This window comes from Nomascus leucogenys, chromosome 11 (genome assembly GCF_006542625.1).
Source record: "Nomascus leucogenys isolate Asia chromosome 11, Asia_NLE_v1, whole genome shotgun sequence".
Taxonomy (NCBI): domain Eukaryota; kingdom Metazoa; phylum Chordata; class Mammalia; order Primates; family Hylobatidae; genus Nomascus; species Nomascus leucogenys.
The window spans coordinates 93,464,174-93,488,403 of NC_044391.1; the positions used below are offsets into that span (position 1 = coordinate 93,464,174).

At 38.6% G+C, this 24,230-nt stretch overlaps 1 protein-coding gene across 2 annotated transcripts in view; it reads left to right on the forward strand.

The window, feature by feature from the left end:
• FNDC3B (fibronectin type III domain containing 3B) overlaps positions 1 to 24,230 on the forward strand; it is a 361,800-nt gene that overhangs the window by 307,972 nt on the left and 29,598 nt on the right. For both annotated transcript variants that reach the window (XM_003256464.3, XM_003256465.3), the window contains exons 21-23: positions 157 to 306; positions 6,041 to 6,321; positions 15,798 to 16,010. In XM_003256464.3, coding sequence (XP_003256512.2) covers positions 157 to 306; positions 6,041 to 6,321; positions 15,798 to 16,010 — 644 coding nt within the window. The remainder of the gene's footprint in view (positions 1 to 156; positions 307 to 6,040; positions 6,322 to 15,797; positions 16,011 to 24,230) is intronic.

The window sequence follows — 24,230 nt, forward strand, 5'->3', positions numbered from 1 at the left end:
TAGGTGTATATATTTGTGATCATGCCTTTCTTTTATATGTATTTGAAATATTCTGGGGCATGTTGCTCTCTTTCCCATTTTAGTTAATTGAATACAAGCACAGTAGGAGTCTCTTCTCAGTGGCATTATTAACTACTTCAATTTCTGCCTTTCCAGAGTCCTGATAGTTCTGGTGCTGACATCTCAGAGTACAGGTTGGAATGGGGAGAAGATGAAGAATCCTTAGAACTCATTTATCATGGGACAGACACCCGTTTTGAAATAAGAGACCTGTTGCCTGCTGCACAATATTGCTGTAGACTACAGGTAGGTTGACATTATTCGGATGTTACTCACAAGGACTGGTGTCCCATGAAAGACACTTTGGGAAACCCACTCAAAGGCTTGTGGTGGAGGCTGTCAGGAGGGATGATATGGAAAAAAAGAGTCCGTTTAAATAAAAATACATTTGGTTGTTTTGGTATTTTGCAGTTAATTTCCACTTCTCTAGGAAATTCTGAAACTTAAGAACAAAATAAGATTCTTCTCCATTCTGCTTCTCACCACCCTTGTATCTTGTCTCCATCAGTTTGCTGAATAAATGACCCAAGTCCAAGGGAAAGATGACACCTCCTTAGGGAAGGAGCCTTCTGTCTCATTCCCCTGAGATGCACATTTCAGTGGGAAAGACTCTTAGAACTGGCAAAAGACAGAAAATTATTTTACGAGCTGTTAAATGGAGCCAAAAATAATTTGGAGTAGTCTGCATTAGGTTACAGGACCCCACCTCCCAGAGACGGTTATCAAGGCTGGTTATCTATAAGCTTCCACTTGGGAGTCCAGATAGAATAACATCAAGAAAAATTGATTCATAGCCTAACCCCTCAGAGTGACAATAGCCATGGGTTTACTTTTACTTTACTCACTTGGCTATATTATTATTTTTTCTATGTAAAGCCCTAGTCTCTTGAGAAAATAGAGTTCTTTGTCCTCCTCTTTCCATTTGTTCAGTAACATTTCTTGAGCATTATAGTACTTTGTACCAGGATCAAAGGAAGATCAGGAAGAGAGATACAAAGATTAATCAGATGTGGTTATTGACCTTGAAGAGCTCTGTCTTCATACACATTTAGATTTGAATAGATAAAGAAGCAGAGATGCCAAAGTCAAGTTCCCACCTGATTTAAGCCATGGATCAAATTCATTATTACAAGTGCACCCAATGTCTCTGGTCTCTTTGGAGAAAATATTTGCTTCATAACTTAATTTTTCAGATCAACTGAAGCATTTCTGTTAAATTCAGAAGTCTGCTTTATTTGAAACATTTCTGATTAAACTCTTTTGTTATACACCTTTCTTGCTTCTCGAATGAAGCACCTGGGACATAATTAACCTTTTGACAATGAGTCAGTGTCACAGCAAATTGTCTGATCTTTATAATAGTGATGCTGAGTCACTGGGGAAAGGTTAAATTATGTGCCACACTCCTGTTTTTCTATCAAGGCAGGATATAAATAAAGAGCCGTCTGCCACCCCAGTAAAGAGCTTCACTCCATTATGGTTTTTGAGTTTTGGTGTTTCTTTAAAATGTTATTATATTTCATTTTTTTCTCTTTCAGAGTCTGTATTGTCTTAGCATTGACTTCCCAAAGCTGCATTATAAAAGATACATTAATAAGAATAGCACCTGCATAATCTTGCCTCCTTGTATTAACAGGAGTAGAAATATATTTTCAAATGTCTGTACTTATTTATAATAAAATGAGTCAGATCTTATGAAGGGAGTACTACTTTTAAAATTACCATTGCCATGCTAAAGGATTATTGCCAGGAAAAGGGTCTGTTCAAACTATACCGATTTATTGTTATTTGTGGACCAAATATGAATTATTTTCATTCAACATGATTGCAAAGTCAAGTTAAACCCCAATATTTTTTGAATATTTGGCACTTAAGAACTTAAATATTGGCCGGGCATGGTGGCTCACACTTGTAATCTCAGCACTGTAGGAGGCTGAGGCCGGCTGATCTCTTGAGCCAGGAGTTCGAGACTAGCCTGGACAACATAACAAAACCCCTCCTCTACAAAAAAAAAAAAAAAAAATACAAAAATTAGCCAGGCACCTGTAGTCCCAGCTGCTCAGGAGCCTGAGGCAGGAGGATCACTTGAGCCAGGTCAAGGCTGTGGTGACCTGTGACTGCACCACTGTACGCCAGCGTGGGTGACAGAGTGAGAGCCTGTCTCAAAAAAATAAAATAAAAATTCATTATAATACCTGTACTATGTTTTATAGAAATGTGGTGGAACATTTCTTGTTTTTCTCAGGAATTTTTGAATTTTTATATTTTCAGGACTGTTTTAATTAAGTACCAACGTAATTCCATTCATAGGGCATGTTGTATATTACAGGCATACTATTATTTACAAAAAGTTGATTTTGAATTAAATTTCATTTGAAAACTGTTAATAAAAAGTGGTGTAAATCAAGAAATGTTTTCCATAGAGCCAAGCTAATTAAAAAGAAAGTAGGATCCTGGAGTAGAAAAAGAACATTGGAAGAATTGGTGAGATTCTGATTAGGTCTGTATGTTAATAGTATAGTATTAGTGATAATTTTTTTCTTTTTTTTTTTCTTTTTTTCGAGATGGAGTCGCACTCTGTCGCCTAGGCTGGAGTGCAGTGGCACAATCTTGGCTCACTGCAACCTCTGCCTCACGGGTTCAAGCGATTCTCCTGTCTCAGCCTCCCGAGTAGCCGGGATTACAGGCGCCTGCTACCACGCCTGTCTAATTTTTGTATTTTTAGTAGAGATGGGGTTTCACCAGGTTGGTCAGGCTGGTCTCGAACTCCCGACCTCAGGTGATCCACCCGCCTCAGCCTCGCAAAGTGCTGGGATTCCAGGTGTGAGCCACCGTGCCCGGCCACCAGTGATAATTTCCTGGTTTTGATCATTATTCTGTAGTTCTGTAACATGTTTCTCTTCGGAAAAGCAGAGTAAGAGATAGACAGAAATTTCTCTGTACTATTTTTGCAACTTTTCTGTAAGTATAAAAGTAGTACACAATAAAAAGGTGTTTCAAAAAATAGAGAAAATACTATTTTGTTCATAACTTTCCCAGTGGGAAGGAAGTGTAGCTCCTCCTGTTGGCCTGATACTCTGCCAGGATTTTACATATTAACTGATTTAATCTTTAGAGTAATTCTATGAATTAGGCATTACTGTCCCCATTTTACAGCTGAGGAAACAAGCTCAGAAAAATTAACTAACCTAAGATCACACAGTTGTTAAATGATGGAATCAAGGTTTGAACTGAGCTCCAACTCTTAAAAGCCATGTTCTTGTCCTTCTGTGATATGGTGATACAAAGCCCTAGTTGATACAAACATTGGGCTCCATGATATCCTATTTTTCTGCCCCTGTGATATATTTATATCAGTACCAAAATCTCGAAATATATGCTCATAAAATAATTTGTGACGTTAAAACTTTTCCAAAAAGAGAGTTGAGGTATTGAGGTATTGTAATGAAACAGAAATGGGTATGACAAAATACTGCAATAGAGTTTCAACTGTGATTTAATAGCAAATAAATGCTTTGAGCCTGCTTCTTTGAAATTAACAAAGGAGTTATAAGTTTTGTTTTAGACCTTGATTTAAGAGCTCAAACTTAGCTGGGTGTGGTGGTATGTGCCTGTGGTTCCAGCTACTCAGGAGGCTAAGGTGGGAGGATCACTTGAGCCTGGCAAGCAGAGGTTGCAGTGAGCTGAGATTGCACCACTGCACTCCAGACAGAGACAGACCCTGTCTCAAAAAAAAAAAAACAAAAAAAACTCAAACTCCTTTAATTTTGTAATTCGACCTCATAAGCTGTCCAGTAAACTAAATGAAAACTAAGTTTTAGAGTACATTCACTTTTGTAAGAAAGCTGCCAAATGTTTTTCTCTTTGTAAAAAAGAAAATCTTTTTGATAACGTTTATTGAACACATACTCTATATCAAGTACAGTTGCCAGAAATACAACAGTGAGCCAGACAGGCAACTTTGCCCTTGTGTAACTTGCATTCTAATCAGAGGAGTACTATATACTATGTCGGTGATAAGTGTCATGGTGTAAAGTACAGCAAAGAAGGGAAATAGGAAATGTGGAAGACCGCAGGGGAAGGATTGCAAAGTTGAAATGTGTTCAGAGAGGGCTCGCTGAACAGGTGGCACCTACAGACCTTCTCTCAAATGAAGGTGATTGAGCGAGCTGTGCAGATGTCTGGAGAAAAAGCTGTCTGGACAAGAGGAGCAGCCAAGTGCAAAGGCCGTGAGGAGGCAGCAAACTTGGTGTCCCTGTGGAGCAGCAGGGAAGAGAGTGTAGCTGGAGCAGTCAGTAAAGGGGAGAGTAGCAGGCAATGAAGTCACAGTGCTAATGGGTTTTTGAAGGGGAATGGTGGTGAACAGCAGATCAGATAGTCCTGTAGGGTTTTGTAAGAACTTCAGAGTTTATTCTGAATAAGATGGAAGCCCACTGAAGGAATTTGAACCAAAAATCTCGATAATCCTGATTCATATTTTCACTGAATCACCCTGATTACTGTGAATTTAGACTATTGGGCAAGGGCCAACATAGATACCAGCTAGGAGGTCATTAGAATAACCAGATGGGAGAAAGAGTAGTTGGACTAGAGTAATACAGGATGTGCTGATGGCCTGGAGAGGGGTATGAGAGGAAGAAAGGTGTCCAGGGATGACTTTTTTTTTTTTTTTTGAGACGGAGTCTCGCTCTGTCGCCCAGGCTGGAGTGCAGTGGTGCAATTTCGGCTCACTGCAAGCTCCGCCTCCCGGGTTCACGCCATTCTCCTGCCTCAGCCTCTCTGAGTAGCTGGGACTACAGGCGCCTGCCACCACGCCCGGCTAATTTTTTGTATTTTTAGTAGAGACGGAGTTTCACTGTGGTCTCGATCTCCTGACCTTGTGATCCGCCCGCCTCAGCCTCCCAAAGTGCTGGGATTACAAGCGTAAGCCACCGCGCCCGGCCCAGGGATGACTTAGTTATGACTTGAGTGCTCTGAAGGATGAGGGAAACCACAGGAGATGCAGTCAGGTTTTTGTAAGGAGGGATGAGATGGGGATGAGGAGCTGTGTGGACATTTGAGTTTGAGATGCCGGTTGGACATGCAAGTGGAGATACTCAGTGGTTGAATACAGATACCCTAGACCGGTATTCAAAGCAGGGGTCTGGGCTGCACATCCAAATTTGGGAGTAGGTTATCAGTGGCGTTTACTCCTTGAGACAAGATGACATCTCCCAAAGTTTGAGTAGAGATAGAAAAGAGGAGGTACCTAAGTACTCAGGGCTGATACTCACCAGCGTTAAGAGATCAGGGTGATGGTAGCAAGCAGGAAAGGTGATTGAGAAGCAGCAGCAGGTAAGGTAGGAGGAGAAATAAGTGTGGCATCTTGGAGACCTAGTGATGAATAAGCATTTGAAGGACCTGGGACTGATCAAGGTGTCAGCTGTTTCTCTTGGGTAAAGTCAGATGAGCGCTGACAATTGACTTCAGGGATGAGTTTATTATTCATATGGAAGATAGAAGATGCCTTTTCCTATTGCTATTCCAGGACAGCTCTAGACTTAAAAGTCAGATGAACTGGATTCCGGTCCCAGCTTTGCCTCTAAATCTGAGGCCTAAGTTATCATCTGACTCTGAGTTCCCGTCTCTGTAAAAGGCGGATAAGAATACCTACCATTTAAGATCTACCACGGGGGGTTATTATGAAGATCGTGTAAGATGATGTATAAACTGAAATAGGTCATGCAAATATAAAATATTATTTTTAAATTATTTTTCATAAGAAACAATGGTGGCCATATTTTGCTTTAATAATGGAAAAAATGTGGTTGGCATTCTTTGGAAGGTGGTCATCAGGTAGTAGACATTTTCTAGGATTTATTTCTACCTGCATGTGTGGAAATGTGTACTACTTTAGATTTACTTAATGGCAGCTAACTCAGAGACATCAAAATGTGCTAATGGTGTAATACGGCCTTTGTCTTGCTCTTCTGTTTTGTAGGCCCTCAATCAAGCAGGGGCAGGGCCGTACAGTGAACTTGTCCTTTGCCAGACGCCAGCGTCTGCTCCTGACCCCGTCTCCACTCTCTGTGTGCTGGAGGAGGAGCCCCTTGATGCCTACCCTGATTCACCTTCTGCGTGCCTTGTACTGAACTGGGAAGAGCCGTGCAATAACGGATCTGAAATCCTCGCTTACAACATTGATCTAGGAGACACTAGCATTACTGTGGGCAACACCACCATCCATGTTATGAAAGATCTCCTTCCAGAAACCACCTACCGGTGAGTGCAGGGGAGTAGAAATCTGCATCAGCACATCAGCACTTGGGGATCTAAGTAAACCTCTCGGGGAAAATGACCAAGTGAATGTCATCTCCCAGCTGTTTCTAAGAGCCCAGATGTCCAGGATATTGTCTCACCTTGATCCCTCAGGCCAGAAGACCTGTGAAAAAGCCACACTGGTTCAGGGACTCACTGGACGGTTTTGTGTCCACTCTGACCCGCACCCGTCTCTACCCCAGTGTGGACTCAAATCCTCAAGTCAGTCCTCTGAACATTCAAGTCAGAAATTATAAAAGGGCTTTGGCAATATGTTAGCCCAAGAATTTGGCTTCTTCCAGAAATTGTGCTGACCTTAACGGTGGCTTAAATGATGGTAAAACTTTTAAGATTTCTAAAAGGATGGCATTGGAGATATGTTGACTTTTATTAAACAACCTGTAGTTGTTTAATGACTTCTAAAAAAATATCTGGAGCTCAAGGGTTCAACTGAGGGAACACATGTTGAGAATCATTGTTTACTAAGGAATTGCCAGGTAACCGTTGAAATTATCAAAAATATCTTCCACGTACCAGAAAGCACCTCAGAGGATAGTTCTTTTATGGAGAAGATGAAATGGTTTAGTAGTGTAGAAACTATGGAAAGGTGAGCTTAGATTTGGATAGCAAAACCTCAAGACCCTATTTAAAAGGTATTTTATGAATGCAGCATAAATAATTTAATTCAGTATTAATATGCCAAGGCTAGTATATTGAGCTGAATGTGAAAAGAAACTCACATTGGGAAAATGCCACCTTTTCCTTATAAGATAGCTTTGAAGATACCATTTTAGACAGATGGAAATTGAATAGCTTTAGAAAAGGCAAATGTTTGATCTTGGGGGAAAAAAAAAACTTTAGACAGTCTTTGCTGGCCAATCAATAAATTATGAACTGGACTTTACATACTTGAGGTAAAAATAATTCATACTTGCTTTTTCTTTTACATCTTGAAGTAGAGGCTGATTTTTCAAAATAATGAATAGGCTACCAAATGAATGAAAACCAATCAAAACCTTAAAAATTCAAAGTATGTTCAATATCATTCTATAGTAGTTTATTTCTGGTTAACATATAGGACAATTTTACATACCCATTTCTGTTTATATAGACATAGAAAAAAATTTCAAATATGAATTATCATATTTAAATTGTTTCCAATTTTAATCCATTGTCCACTAAAAATTATATTTTATGAGTCAGTATTTATCATTTAATAATAGTACATTTTATATTTTATATCATGAAATCATAAACTAAATATTAGGGACCAAGTTCAATTAATATTTTTGCTTGCTAATGTTTACAACTACGATATTGGTATGCCCGTATCAGTAAATGAGTATTTTTTCAATAAAGTAATATAAACAATAAAAAAAAATAATAATAATTCATACTGAAGACCAACCGGTTTATAGCTTTAGGAATTTTAGCTTCTATAGTACACAACTGGGTATACTATATGGTATTAATAGAACTCTGGTCAACCCACAGTCTTGTTGTTTTATGTTTCAAAAACATAATTGCAGTAATTATAGTGAAATACAAAATGAGTATTTCAAGGAACCAAAGACATAATTTTGGTCCAATCAACTTTTATTTCACCTTTTTTCTGTCCTATAAATTGGTTAAAATATAAATGAACAGATAATGATGTTCTAGATAAAAACATGTGGAATGAAACATTTTAAGCAGACCATGGAGCTTGGATAAAAGACTTGTTTCTTTTGTTTGATTTTCTTTTTTTTTTTTTTTTTTTTTTTTAAGCCTTCAGCAGTTACATATTCTCATACCAAGCTTATTCTTTCTCTGTGTTGCCAGGACAGGGTTGTACACCTCTCTAGTAAATGTACTAATGCCAAAAAGCTTCTTCAGTGTACCGGTCATTTCTCCATGGGTGCTATTATAGCAAACTACCCGTTGGCTTGCTGACACACTCTGTAGAAATTTCACTAGAATTACAATACTACTTTTAAAGGCATTCCTTTAAGTTTATAATTGAGTTAGAAATTGAATTTGTCCTTTAGTTTGAAGGAAAACAGTATTATTAAAAATGAAAACCTAACTTTGCTTTGTGCGCTTCCAGCCAAGTAGTCATAGATTTGGCAAGATAAGAGGGTCATCGGATCACCTGGTATCACCCCTTCCCAGTCCTTGGCTTGAGCATCTTTAGTGACAGGGCAGTGGTTCTAGCTTCCAGTCACCAGGCAGTCATTCTATTTGTGGATAAATCTCTCTATATCTAAAATCAACTGCTGACCTTAGAACTTCCTCAACAGCAGTGATTCTCAAAGTGTGGTCCCTGGACCAACAGCATTAGCATCACCTGGGAACTCGATAAAATGCAAATTATCAGGCTCCACCCCAAACCTACTTAATTAGAAAATCTAGGGATGGGGCCTAGCACTTGGTGCTTTAATTAGCCTTTCAGGAGATTTTGATGCTTATGAAACTTGAAAACCTTGGCCCTAGAGCAGTGATTCTTAAATGTCAGTGTATGTAAGAGTTGCCTGGAGAACCTTCTCAAAATACAGGTGTCTGAGCCCTACACCTGTAGACCGCAATTAGCCCCAGAGGGAGCCTAAACATCATTATGTTATAATGTCAGCCATCTCTTATTTAACCATCCCACCATCATTTACACTGTCTTCACTAGCATAGGTTTTCTGTAACTGCCTCCATCCTCTTCTTTAAGTGTTTTCAGGTTTTTGGTGGCCTCGCTGACGTGCAGTGCCCAGACCTCCAGGAATGGTCTGGTTGGCTGGCTCAGAGCAGACCAGGACCATTGCCTTCCTTGTTTTCCATACTGAGCAGTTAGTGAAGTTGCCTGAGATTACTTTTTTTTAAACAACCTTATTATATGCCTGACTCATACTGAGCTGGCAGGCAACCAAAACTTAAAGTAGATTTGTTTGTTTTACTCATTTGTACTCCTTTTGCTAAGTAAAAAATGCTTAAAAATAACATGTATTGAGCCCTTACTATATGGTAAGCATTATGTTAGGCTGCCAAGAAGTGAATCATAAATCATTTTGTCGTAACAAGCTGAGGTGGGCTTTACTAGGAGACAAGTTCTGAGTGGTTCAGTGGTAGCAGACTGGAGTCAGACAGCCTTGACTTCAGTCCTATCCTTCATTTATTGTCTCTGCAAACTTTGGGAAGTTATTTAAGCTCTCTGTGCCTCAGTTTCCTGACCAATAAAAAGGGGATAATAATTTTCACTACTTAACAGAGTTGTTGGGTATTTTGATAAGAGGTCAGGTACCTAGTATGGGGCCTGACGCATAGTAAATAAATTATCAGAAAATCTGTTGTTAATGTTTGGTAGGGAAGAAATGAACTCAAAGATAGGTTGTGACCAGATTATAGGTAGAGATCTTATCTGTAGAAACCTTATCCTTCAAGGTTTTTTTGCCTCCAGAGAAGGGTATGAGAAGAGCAAGTCTCAGTGCCTGGAGCTGGAATGGTGGCATTGGTGTCAAAGGAGCTTTCAGGAGCAGGAGCTTGGTGGGAGGCCAGTTCCGACTCCTCCTCCAGGAAGCATTCTATGAATAACTTTACTCTGAGCCCATCTTTTCCCCACCAAAAGGGATTTTTGGCGTTTGCTGTTATTTCATACTTCAGACATTTTCTGATGATTATTCTCTTCTTTCATGTTTTTCTTAATTAGATGATAATCTAGGGCAGGGGTGTTGTAAAAGCCAGCCCATCTTTTGCTTCTCAGGCCTCTCCTACCCTAGCCCTTTACCTGCAGGCCCTCTCAGTCTCCCTCACACCCACACTCTCGACATCCTGAGCTCTGGGATGGCCAGTCCTGATGAGGGAAGTCTTCCCAGCTAAGGATGGTTTGTTTTGAAAGCCATTCTTCTTTTAATATATTTTGTAGTAGAAATTTGATTATGTGTATGTATATATATAAAGTGCATTGTAGAAGGCTATGATCTTCTAAAGCAGGAATGTATTTGGCATATAAAATTTGGTCCTTTAATAGCGGATTTTTAATCAAAATTTATAAAGAATGTGGTTCTTTGATTGATTTGTTTAATAAATAATATTAGTATATTGATGGATATTGCAGACTCCTGGAAACATGAAGAGATTTTTCACATCAGCCTAGCCAAGAAGAATTTGCTTGGGATTACATCACTTCTCCAAATTGGAAAGGAAAATGCTACTTCCCTTGTACTTAATTTGCAAAGCTGAAGATTTTTAAAACTGATATAATGCAAATTAAACAAAACAAAGAGGCCTGCAGATTTTATCTAAGTTGCAAGATTAGCGTGTTACTTGAGCTAAAGAGAAAACTTCTCAAGTTTGGGTTTTGGATAGACTCTAATTAATAGAACTTAAAATTCAATTTTTATTTTCTGAGGTGAATTCTTGGAGTGGTTCCTCAGGTTAATGTTTGTTTTGCCTATTAGTCCAATGTCACCTCTCACTGGAATTAGGAAATTATTTTCACATACTGTGTTTTTCACCCTAAACCAAAACAAACAGTAACTGCCTTAGTCCTCATTCAGCTGTCTCAGCCTCCTGTGCTCAGAGGCCTTAATATTTTCCCCAGAATGCAACAAGGCATCATCTCATTCTATTTTATCAATTCCTCAGTTTTTTTTTCAATTTTGAATGTTACATCATCATTAGAAATGATTCATGTTAGCTCAGTGCATCAGCTGTACATGTAAATGTTCATGTATTTTCGCTGAAACAAAATGTGTTTTTGTAAAAATGTAGGATAGGTTGAATTGAGTATTTTAAAATCTAGGTAGTTGATTTCAGGGCCAGACGCTGTTTAAATAAAGTGAAGTAAACTTGTTGACTCTTCTAAATGCCTGCTTCCTTGGCAGACGGTCACTGTTGAACTGAAAGTGTGGTTTGAATTAAAAATGGTCATTTGGTAGGATTTGTAGCCATATTTGGTCCCTGTTACGATATAAGAGTATGGTGTGCCAGACACACAGAACTTTGCACCTAAAGGGAGTTCTGTTCACGCCTGGATCTAACATGTGTCTGACATGACCTAGCTGAGCTGCAGTTTCTTCAGTTGTAAGACAGACAAAGTAGCTCCTACCTTATGGGGTCAGCATAGAAATCAGAGATGATATTGTAGATGTCAAACCTAGCTTTCAACCCCTAGTAGTCACTCTGTCATTTTGATCAAGTTATTTAACCTCTCTGCATTTAACTTGGGTTTCCTCATCTCTAAAGGCGGTTGTAATAGTAGTTCCCACTCTGCAGTGCATTTTCTGGAACAGAGCAAGTCCTCAATGTGTGTAGTGATGGTTGCCATTGTTGTTTTGTTCAGTTCCTGAGATTTTTGTCTCACTCTCATCTTGCTGCGGATGGCCTAGAAAGAAGCCCATCCTTTCAGCTGTTGCTGAGTCCTTGGCCATTAGTTGGAGGAAGTGGGATCAGCAAGTTACTCATGTTATAAAGTGAGGTGGTGTAATAGTGCAGCCGCAGTGAAGACCTGCCCCTGTGCTGGCACTGTTGGGAAGGCGTAACACTCTCAAAGAAGTCATCAGGATAATGACTCCAAAAATTAACACTCGAAAGTTTGCTAGTGCTTTTGGCTGCCTTGAATCCTTTCCTGATTTTACTGTGGAGTATGAAATATTAAAAATTGGAAAGTGCTTCTTACATCCCTTATGTTAGTTAAGTAATCTTCTTTGTAATTGCAGAAAAAAGTCACTGTCCCCAATTTATAGATAAGGAAGCTGTTACTTAAAAGTGTTCAATAATTTCCCCAAGGTCTCCAAATTGATGAGCAGGATTCCCAAAGAGGCTACACTGCTAAAGAGTGTTAAATGCTACCACAGTTTTCTTGGTAGTGGTGCTGGTGGCGGTGGTGTGTGTTAAGGCTAGGATTATATGCCTAGGAAATACTCAGTGAAAGATTAGAGAACCATAGAGCTAAAGATATAAAGAACCTAGTACTTACCAAAATACTAGGGAGGCTTTCAGGAAATAAATGAATTTGCAACAGAAGCCAAATATCAAATCTAAATTTTTTTTATAGCTTGATACTTATATCTTCTAAACTATTTTTAAATTCTTATAAGTGATTTAAATCTCTTAGCATTTTTTTTCTCGAGTATAGAATAGAACAACAATCTTAAGGAACTCATTACCTCATTTTCTTTTGTGTATTAAATAGCTAAGAGCTATTCAGGTGGCACAGAGCAAAGGGTAGGATCACCTAGAATACAAGGTGAGCCAGGAGATGGCAGAAAGGATCTTGGCCTCTGGAATCTAGGAATGTTTGTACCTAGAGTAAAGGGAAGGAATGGTGGTTTGGACACTGGAAGGACCTTAATATAAACCTTTTAGGTGAGGAAATGTGTTATACTGTTGAAGAAAGACTAAAACTTAATGTCCGGCTTAATTTCCTTTTCCTGAGAAGGGAAAGAGGGCAGTAATTTCTACCATCATGATGACTGCCTTTTTAAAAAGATTTTTCATTTCCAGTTGCAGAAAAATATGTTATATTCCAATCATAGAAAGAAACTCTTCTATTAATACCATAAAGCAATCTGATAAGACTCTTGTGGGAGGCAAGGAAGAGTTTTAGTCTTTCAGTGTTATATCGAGAGACTTACGTTGCTTTATCTACAAAAGACCTGATGCAGCCCCAGTGTAATAGAATCTGGGAAAAGTAAGCCCCTTGGTAATGGAGTTTTTGCTCCACTTTATCAGAGATGAGTGTTTACCACATTCCAAACTATGAGGCAGATATTTATCTAGTTTTAGGTGATTATAAGTAGAGCTGCTGTTGTGTGCAGGTTTTTGTGTGAACATAAATATTAATTTTTCTAGAGTAAATACCTGGGATTGGGATTGCTGGGTCATGTAATAAGCATATATTTAAAAGGCAACTGTTTTCCTATGTGGTGATGCCAGTTTTCATTATCACTAGCAAAATAGGAGAGTTCCAGCTGTACCTTATCCCTGCCAGCACTTTTTTAACATAATGGTATTACATTGTGAATTTAGTTTGCATTTTTCTAATGGCTAATGATGTCAAACATGTTTTTGTGTCCTTATTTGCCATCTGTATCTCCTCTTTGGTGCAGTGTCTATTCTATTCTTCCGCCCATTTTTAATGGATTATTTCCTTAACTGAGTTTTGGGAGGTGATTATACATTCTGGATACAAATCATTTGTCAGATGTAATATTGGCACATACATTCTTCCAGTCTCTAGTTGTTTTAATTCTCTTAGCAGTGCAAAAGTTTCAAATTTTGATGAAATCCAGTTTATTTTTTTCTTTTATGTAAGATCATGCTTTTCATGTCATATCCAAAAACTTTTTACTTAATTCTAGGTAGTAGATTTTCTTCTGTGTTTTCTTCTTAAAAGTTTAATATTCTACAGTTAGATCTGTGGTCCCTTTTGAGCAAAGTTTTGTGTAAGGTGTGAGGTTGAAGCTGAGGTTTATTTTCCTCCTATTGATATCCCATTATTCCAACACCATTTGTTGAAAAGACTATCTTTTCTCTATTGGGTTGCTTTTGCACCTTTGTCAAAAGTCAATTGGCCACGTTTGTGTAGGTCTATTTCTGGAGTCTCTGTTCTCTTGTATTGATCTAGGTGTTTTTCTCTTCACTGGTACCACACTCTCTTGATTACTGTAGCTTTATACTAAGTCCTAAAGTCAGGTAGTGTGATTCTTCAAACTTTATTCTTATTTTTAAATTTTGCATTAGCTATTTTAGTTCCTTTGCCTTTCCACATCACTTTTTTTTTTAATGTATAAAGAAAAGAGATTTGTTTGGCTTATAATAAACTGTAGCCTGTACTAAACCTTTGGTTCTGTAGGCTGTACAAAAAGTGTGGTGCCAGCATATGCTTCTAATGAGCCCTCAATAAACCTTTAATTATTCAGTCCTCCTAGGCCTCTGGAGGAGAGGGGCCATGTCTCCAAGATTTGTGAAATGCCCTTTAAAGGTTTTTTCCCATTATCTTGAATGTTAGTACCAGGCTGCCTTTTAATCCTGCTAATCTCTCTAGCAAGTGGTTGCTCTACAGACTGCATTGATTCTTCTCCTGAAAGTACTCTTTCCTTTTCTACCACATGGTCAGGCTGCAAATTTTCTAAATTGTTACTCTCTGTTTCCCTTTTAATTATAAGTTCCAACTTTAAGTCATTCCTTTGCTCCCATATCTGATCATAGGTTGTTAGAAGCAGCCAGGTCACCTCTTGAACACTTTACTCTTAGAAATTTCTTTTGCCGGATACCCTAAGTTATCGCTCTTAAGTTCAGCCTTCCACGAAGCCCTAGGACATGGAAACAATGCAGCCAAGTTCTTTGCTCCAGTTCCCAAAAGTTCCTCATTTCCATCTGAGACCTCTGCAGCATGGCCTTCACTGCCCATATTTCCATCAGTGCCTTGGTCATGACCGCTTAGTCAGTGTCTAAGAAGTTCCAGACTTTCCTGTCTTCTTCTGAGCCCTCCAGACTCTTCCAATGTCTGCCCATTACCCACTTCCAAAGCCAATTCCACATTTTCAGGTATCTTTATAGCAACCCTCTACTCCTCAGTACCAATTTTCTTTTAGTTCATTTTGTGTTGCTCAAACAATTCTCCCACCACAACCTCCCAAGTACTGGGACCACAGGCATGTGCCACTATGCCCACTAAATTATTTTTTTGTAGAAATGGAGTCTCACTAGGTGGCCCAGACTGGTCTCAAACTCCTGGACTCAGGCAATCCTCCTGCCTCGGCTTCTCAAAGCACTGGAATTACAGATGTGAGCCACTGCGCCTGGCCTAAAATAACATTTTATATATACATTTTAACTCTTCAATTTTAAATTCATGGATGATTAAGGTAATATCTTTCTTATCCATAACTCTGTGTTGCACATAGCAAACATCCAGCTAAGATTTTTGCACATCTGGACGCCATCCCGTTACTAACAATACCTGCATACTTAGCTCTAGATAAAGACTTGCAGAGATTGTTGGATGAGGCTGGCAAAAGGGAGACATGAAATGTCCTGTTGATGAGTTGTCCTTTGTTTTTGACTCTGAAGGAGACTCATTTGTTCCTGCATTTAGTTTACTCTTGATAGATCAGCTACTTCCAAAACTGACTATGAGGTAGCTAAAGGGTAACTAGGACAAAATATAAAAGCGTACCTTTAGGATATCTTCCCTGAGACAACAAACCTATTTTTTTTAAATTAAAGAACTAAGATATATCTTTCTACCATGCTTTTTTGCTATTTTTTTTTTTAAATGGAGACTATAGTCTGTCCACTGAGCAACCCTGTGCTTCTATTTGTCTTGAGTTACTTTAACTTGTTTTTCTTCATTCTATGTTATTGCTTTAGGGACAAGTAATAAATACTACGCTCAATGTTTATTTCGAATGAAGAATTGCTGCTGCTTTAACCTGCATTGTCTGTATCTTTTTTTTTTTTCCTTTCTCTAGGATCAGAATTCAGGCTATAAATGAAATTGGAGCTGGACCATTTAGTCAGTTCATTAAAGCAAAAACTCGGCCATTACCACCCGTGCCTCCTAGGCTAGAATGTGCTGCTGCTGGTCCTCAGAGCCTGAAGCTAAAATGGGGAGACAGTAACTCCAAGACACATGCTGCTGATGACATGGTGTACACGCTACAGCTGGAGGACAGAAACAAGAGGTGAGGTGGGGGTGAGGATGCTCCTGAAGCTTCTGCAGCTTTGGCTTGCGGGATGAAATCTCAATTATACATTTTTGTTTGCTTGCACTAAGACCCTCTTCCTTCTTGTTCAGAGGCTTCCTTTGACTTGAGCCCTGCATTTTATACCCAGAGTTGTTCCCATTATTCTCCATTTGGAATTTCTAAACATTCTAAAGATCCTGATTTCCCTACATAGCATAATATGCACTTTTCTTTTCCTTTCATCAAGCCAGACAATGGAGAGAAATTATCTAAAGAAAATTGTCAAATTCAAGTTCACACTATGTAATAGCATTATATTAGTCATGAGTGCAGAGGGAAATAAGACCCAGGAAGAGATGTTACCTCTTTAAATATTCAGTAACCATCGGGACAAACATGTTTACCAATGTGAAATAGCTGTGGGTGATGTACAGATGGGGATTGTACTCTGTAACTATGGGCAATGCAATATCAAATTAACCAGAGCAAATAGGAGATTCTTCATAAGAGTCCATACCCAGGAAACACTCTTGGCTGTCGAAATCAAATGTGGCCTTTCACGTAGTATTTGTTTAACCTAACTTCATTTCCTCTGAAAATGTCCGATCAGAAGACAGCTAAACTGTATTTAGAAATAATCCAATGTCAAGCAAAAGTTAATGGTGACAGAATGTTCTGTTGCCAAAAGTCCTAATCAGAGAATCAGGTAAAGGGAATGGGAGATCACCATAAAACCAAGACAACCAAAATGCTGCTACTTCCCTGCTTACCTGCTGACACACAAAACCAGTGTCGGTATAGAAGCATTTCTGTTATTACCTTTTATGCATGATACTATTCTGTTCTTTCACATGTGGAACCCGTTCTAGTTATACAGAAAACCCTGTCCCAGTCTCCACCCCCTACTCTGCAGTCAAGCACTTTGATGGATTTCGGTACAGTGGAGCCCTGTGGGCCTTCAGTGGAGACCAAGATTAGAAATCACATAAGACCCTACCTCTAGGAGTATAATATCAATTTTTAAAATGGCCATAGAACATTAGTGTCAGAGGGAAAAAGTGCTTTGGAAGTTTGAAGGAGGCAGAGACCATCTGGTTTAAAAAAATCAGGAAAGATTTCTTGAACGAGGTGACATTTGAGCTTGACTTTGGAGGACCTGGCAAACCTGGTAATTTTTATGACAGAACGAAAAGTGATTTTCCTCTTGGAAATTAGTTCTAATGAAGAGAACACAGAGAAGGTAAAGCTTCTTTTGATAGGTTCATGAAAGATTAAATTCATATTCAGTGATACACAAGATCATTCATCTTACCGTGCTATATGTGCCTTCGGGTGTGTTCTCATGGGCTTATTATTTTACTGGCCGGGGACGACTCAACAGGAGAGGGCTGGCAAGAACCGCAATTGTGAACTAACAGAAATCACAATCCATGTATAAAAAACTAGCATTGGGGGAAATTTTTAAATGTCTTTTCATTTTTTCCCAAGCACTTTTCCAAATGAGGTTGCTGGCATGAGGCATTTAAATATGCCAGACAAAAAACAGTGCAGAATCTAGTAATCAATACATGTTGTTTCTTCCCCCCTCAAAAAGCCCAAGGCTTTTGCCTAATCAAATAAATGACTTGCCTAAATTTAAATGGCAATTTAAGAAAACTTCACATTAGGAACAGTATTTTTCTTAATTATAGGAGCTAGAGTCCAAATTTATCATTTTAAATTAGATTTGTCAATGCTCTCAGAAAGTTATTAAAGTGATGGGAATATAGAGCATAATAAATTCTTATTCTATTTGTGAATAATTTTCCTGAGATTTAATAGAATGAAAACAGGCTAATTTTAGTTTGAAGATGACCTTCCTCAGTGTCTTGAAACTGAACTCTTGTAGTGAGTGGCCTTTTGAATTCAAGCCTTTAACTTTGGATCTTGGCACATGGGTATCAAGGAGAAACAATTTGAGTTGGATACATCATAACACTTATTATTAGCATAGCCTTTGTCAATCTAGTCTCCTCAAAGTTCTTTAGGACCTGTCTTCTGCAGTGTCTTCCTCTGAAGGGGCAACTATCTTTTTCATTGAACTTGTTGCTAGAGGAGCTTCTAGTTGTAAAGCACATACTCTTTAGTGTATGTGTCAGTTTCATTAACCACCAGTAATTTCTTATGCAGGTGGCCAAAATAATGATATATCCCGCTTGTGGCCAAGGCAAGAATCATAGATAGGCTTAATTGTTATTTTACTTTACTTTCTTACCTTTCTTACCTGCAGGCTCTCAAAGATATTTTTTCCCCTTAAGTTTGAGCGTATTTCATGTAAATAAAAGGCATCCCAAAAAGCATCTTGTGTGAACCCTTGACTCAAGACAACTCAACCTAAAATTCATCTAGATCACCTGGACTTGCTATGTTGAAAGGATTTTCCCCCAGAATAGGACATTTGTTTCCCATCTATTCTGGCTTACGATACCAAAGAGTCCCAGTCCATATTTATGAAGCAAACAGCCTTAAAGTGTTACCATGAACACTTTATAAACAGGCATTGTGGGCCTTTGAAAAGAAAGCTGCTGATGTCTGAGTTGCATGGGAGTCCTAGCCAGCTGTTTAAGTGTTCTTCTTAACACTTAAGTATATTTTGTAATGGAAGAAAAATGAAAATTAATATATCTGTGCTTCATAATTATCATATTAAAGAGTTGAGTCGACTTTAGCCACTAAACTATTGCTCTCCGAATTTCCTTATTCATTAAATAAAGGGGTTAAACTAGAAGACGATCTCTGATATCCTTTCACCTTTTCACCTTAAGGCAACAAATCTTTGTAGAGTATTTGTGAATTAAATCCTTTATGAAAAGGTGTCCCTTGTAAATGATTGGGGCATGTTGCCTCTTTTCCTTCGTATTTGTAGCTTCTGCTATTCATAAGAAAATAAGAAAAATACTAACTTCCCTTAAGAGTAACTACTTAATGTCCAAAAACCCCTCAGGTTCTGCAACTATGATGCACTGATTCATGATGTTTATTTATATACCTCTCAGAAAATTTGAAATGACCAAGAGATTTACAAATGCAGTGTTCAGCCAAAAATGTTTTTAACATTCTAAAGGATACTTATGTTTTTATTGTTGTTGTTTTGTTATTGTTGTTGTTTTAACAGCCTCCCTCCCAGGAAACTTGGATTTATTGCATGCCGACAGAGCGCTAAGCATTGAGAGCTTTGTCTACATTATTTAGTTCTTGAGTAAAAAGGGAAATATTTTCTAGAAAGTAGGGTTTGTACCAAAGCCTTCTACCATTTAGGTGAAAAAAAATACATTGTTTCTGATAAGTTGAATTGATTTCAACTTACAATTATTGGAGTTTTATACGTCAAATAGAGGCACTGCTTAAGTATTAGATGAACAAAGATGACTAAGATCCCTGCCCTTAAGGAGCTCACAGTCTGGTGAGTAATGGTAGGACACAGATGCTTTAAAGCAAATTATGATGTGGAAGGCCTAAAGATTGACACATGCACAAGGTATAGAGGGAAAGTTGAAGAATGGCATCTAAGGTAAGCTTAAAATCAAATGAACACTTCTTAGAAAAGATGACAGGTTGAGTGAGTCTTAAAAGGATGCCAGTCTTGTAACCTCATGCCTGGGAAGCGTTAGGATGGAGACTAGTGGTGAAGACTTGGGATAGGATGGAAATTACAGGCAAAACCTCCAAAGTACAGAAAGGTGCCCTGAGCTTTCTCCAAGTAACTGTCTCTATTTTGTTATTTTCGGACCTGGTGCTTTCTTTCCCCTTAAGTTTGGACATGTTTCATGTAAATAAAAGGGATCTCAAAGAGCTTCTTGCCCAAACCCTTGGCTCAAGGCAAATCAACCTAGAATTCATCTAGATCACCTGGACTTGCTACGTTGAAAGGATTCTACCCCCTGGGATAGGACATTTGTTTCCCATTTATTCTGGCTCATGATACTGAAGATTCCCAGTCCGTATTTATGCAGGAAGCAAGCCTTAAAGCAGTGCTTCATATTTATAGAACTAAGTTCATTTCAATGATAAGATTATGGTCATTCAATCATCAATTTTTTTTTTCTTGAATTACTACTATATGCTGTGCCTTATGAGGTATGTGGACTATCTATGAGAGCTTATCTTGCTGAGGGAGATAAATTAACATTAAACAATAAGCAGACAGTAAAACAGACAGCAGACAGCAAAACAAAAATTGAATTAGTTTGGCCTTAGAGTGATTAAGTCTATTATTCTTAACAGATCCAGCACAGAAGATATGAAAGTCTTTGGTTCCCGTGTTATACAAGAAAAATACATCTCCAAAGTAAACATTTCCATAAAGCTGCATTAACCTCATACAGGCACTAGAATAACAGGATCAGCTTGTGCATTTTAAGATTGTAGCACGGTGCCGATGACTTTGAAGATGCGTTTATCTGTGTTAAATGAAATGTTATGCTGCCCTAACAGAATCGGAGTTGATGCTGCTCCCTGTCCTGACCCTTGTGGGTCTATGTTCCCTGATAATTTTACACAGCACTGAGGCGGGAAGAATGTAAATTCCAGGAATGCATTTATGGTTAATCTGTTGTTGAGGTTTAGTCAGACAGCCAGTGTTTTTTAAACCAAGGCTCCCATGAAATTGGGCTGGAGGAAGAGGGATCTAATAGAGCAGATAATTACCACTTGCTCTCCATTAACTCAGCCCTTTTGCCCAGGACGCTTTTCCTTTTGGCCAGCAAAATTGGAGTGGCTTTGTCATGTTTACAGGGAGCCTGCCTGTTGGCTATTAGAGAGGGACAGAAAGAATCTGCATATAGAAACCCTGAAAGAATACACACTAGGCAACTAATAAAAATGGTTGGGAAACTGAGCAGCATAGTGAGACCCTTTCTCTAAAACAATTTTTAAAAACTTAGCCAGGCATGGAGGCACACACTAGGTGCCAGCTACTCCGGAGGCTGAAGTGGGAGGATCCCTTGAACCTAGGAGTTTGAGGTTGCAGTGAGCTGTGATCGCACCACTACACTCCAGCTTGGGCAACAGAGTGAGACCCAGACTCTTAAAAAAAAAAAAAAAAGTCTGGAATATATGGGCACTGAGGAGGTGTGAGCTTTCTCAGCTTATGCCTATTACAGAACAAACTCCTGCTTACGTTTATCAGACCATGTTGCTGAATTAAATTAAATAGACATGAGGCAGCCAGCTCAGGGCCAGGCCCTTAAGAAACCCTCAGGATTTGTTTCCAGTGCTTCTCTGACTAGTCCCCGATCCATATAATCATCATTGTTTGATAAATGACAGTTTCATATTACATCCATCAGCAGGCTATCATGATTCTCGACATGGGTATCAAATCTCTGCTGAAATCTCAGATCTGTTGCTGGGTTTCTTGCCTTAATTTCCCCTACTACAAAATGCAAATAATGGTAGCTGTCTTCAGTCCTTAATTGTTGGGGAAAAAAAGATTTTAGAAACATTTTTGGCCAGATGCGGTGGCTCATGCCTGTAATCCCAACACTTTGGAAGGCCGAGGCAGATGGGTCACCTGAGGTTAGGAGTTCAAGACCAGCCTGGCCAACATGGCGAAAACCCGTCTCTACTAAAAATACAAAAATTAGCCGAGCATGGTGGCAGATGCCTATAGTCCCAGCTACTCGGGAGCCTGAGGCAGGAGAATTGCTTGAACCTTGGAGGCAGAGGTTGAAGTGAGCCGAGATCGCACCACTGTACTCCAGCCTAGGCGACAGAGCAAGACTCCATCTCAAAAAAAAAAAAAAAAAAAAAAAAAAAAGTAACATTTTTATTTCTTAGAAAAGGAGCATAACAATTTAGACTTTGAAACAGAGTAGCTTAGTCAATCTTAGGCTAAAATATCCAGACAGAGGTGAGAGGTGGCATATGAACTATTTGAGATCTTAATTGGACCAGAAATAGAAGTCAGATTACAGTTTTACCTCTCATTTACTAAAAACAAAAATAACAGAATGGAATTAGATAGCATTTTTTTCAGGTTGAGACAAGGCCACTAAAACATTAGTAGGCAAATAGAAATTTGGAAAACTCTGGGAAGAGTATCCTTGAAGATTTCACTGCATATACTTGAAAGCAAAGTAGGAGAGTGGGAAATTGCAAGCTTTTCAGGTGGTCTTTAGAAATTCTAGTCATCCTTTTTTGAAATATAAATAAATCTCCATTTTAATATATTAATGTCTAAAGTATACCCAAAAAAAGATTTTTTTTTTGTTTTTTTCCTTTATTCTTTGTAAAGAATTTCTACCATCAGTAGGTATAGTGAAATTTTATCTCTTAGAAAAGGAGCATAAAAAAATTCCACCCATTAATTAAACAGTATTACAGCCTGATCACTCACAAGCCAAAAAAGATCCATATACAGCCAGGGACAGAGGGTTAGGAAATTAACCTCTTTTCTCAATAACTGTTGGCACGTTCACGCTCAGTCGGTAAACGGGGACTCTTGCCAACATCAAAATCAGTTTTGGGATTGCACCTTCCCTGCCTCAGGTGTCCCCACATGATGCCATCTGCTTCTCCATAGACATGGTCGGACTCCGTGTTCTTGGCAGAGTGAGGGCGAATACTATCCATTTCTATTTTGAGCACCGTTCGTTCCCAAATGCCACCTGAGTAACGTACGAAATTCTCTTTCTCTCTCTCTCTCTCTCTCTCATTCATACACATACACACAATCCATGGAGCCCAGGGAAATTAAGAAAAAAAAAAAAGACATGTCATTTTTAATGAATATTGCTGAGCTGTTGATTTGTGATATTGTGAAACATGTTTTGAAAGGTACCATTTGCAGCCTTTAGTAGACTACAGGTTATTTTAGGTCAGCAGGTTAGAGCATTTTGAAGAGTTAATATTAATGGGTTGCTGTGAGCCTGTAGTTGGCTTAGGGATTATAAGATAACAAGGTAGTAAATGTAGAAACGTTAGCATTATCTCTTCTTTTCTGTCATAAATTTAAGTTATAGGCCAGTTAGAGCATTCTTGGATGTTTTTTTCAAAATCAAACTCTTTTAAGGAAACATTCTAAAGCTAAATTCTTCATGTATATTACATTTCCCCCTATAGTGATTTAAAATAAAGGAACATTTAAAGATGTAACATGATGGAACTTCTTCCTTCAGTTGCACTTGAGTGCAAAAAGTCAACTTTCACAATGTTAAAGCCTAAAATACTGAAATTAAAAGTATAGCCTTCCCCAAGAATTTCTGGAAAATGCCCAGAATCTGTTGTTTGCCTTTCTAGTGCATATTCAATAAGGAGTCATAGAATTTACTTCGATCTCATAAAAGTTCCTGCCAAGTGAACAAGACAGCTGTTGTCTGGCAGTTGAGCTGTAGAGAGTTATGTGACTTGTTCAAGTTTACAGTGAAGTTAATAATCTCTGCATTCTGGCTAAGGTCTGTGTATGTCTTTTTGCTCTTGAAACCTTGCTCTGTCCCGCCATGGAGTACTCTGACTGGCAAGCAGAATAAAATAAGCAGAGTCATTCGGTATTCACAGACACGTAGAACTTTGTTTTTCATTCTTAAATATCTTTATTTTTTTGGAGCAGTTTTAGGTTCACAGCAAAACGAAGCTGAAGGTACAAAGATACCCCTTATCCACCTACCCCAACACATGCACAGCCTTTTCTATTATCAGCATCATCCACCACAGTGGGACATTTGTTACAGCTGATGAACAGACGTTGGCACATCATTATTACCCAAATTCCACAATTTACATTAGGGTTTGCTCTTGGTGTTGTTCACTGTATGGATTTGGACAAATGTATGATGACGTGTTTCCACCATTATAGTATCACACAGAGTTGTTTCCTCAGTATCTATGGGTGATTGGTTTCAGGGCAACACTCTCCCCCCTGCCCCCCCACAAGTCCATGGGAGCTCCAGTCCCTTACATAAAATGGCATAGTATTTGCATGTAACCTATGCACATCCTCCTGTATACTTTAAATCATCTCTAGTTTACTTATGATACCTAATATAATGCCATTAATCATTGGTAAATCACCAACATTAAAACTCATGCGTGCTTATTGCCATCTGAGTGTGTTGTTTCAAGAAGATATTACAGTCAAAGCTCAAACAAGTTATGGGCAGAGCCATCAAGAATTCATTTAGATTGTAAACTTTTAATGACCCACCCAACCTTCTAACCAGTTTATTTCCCCTTTCCAAG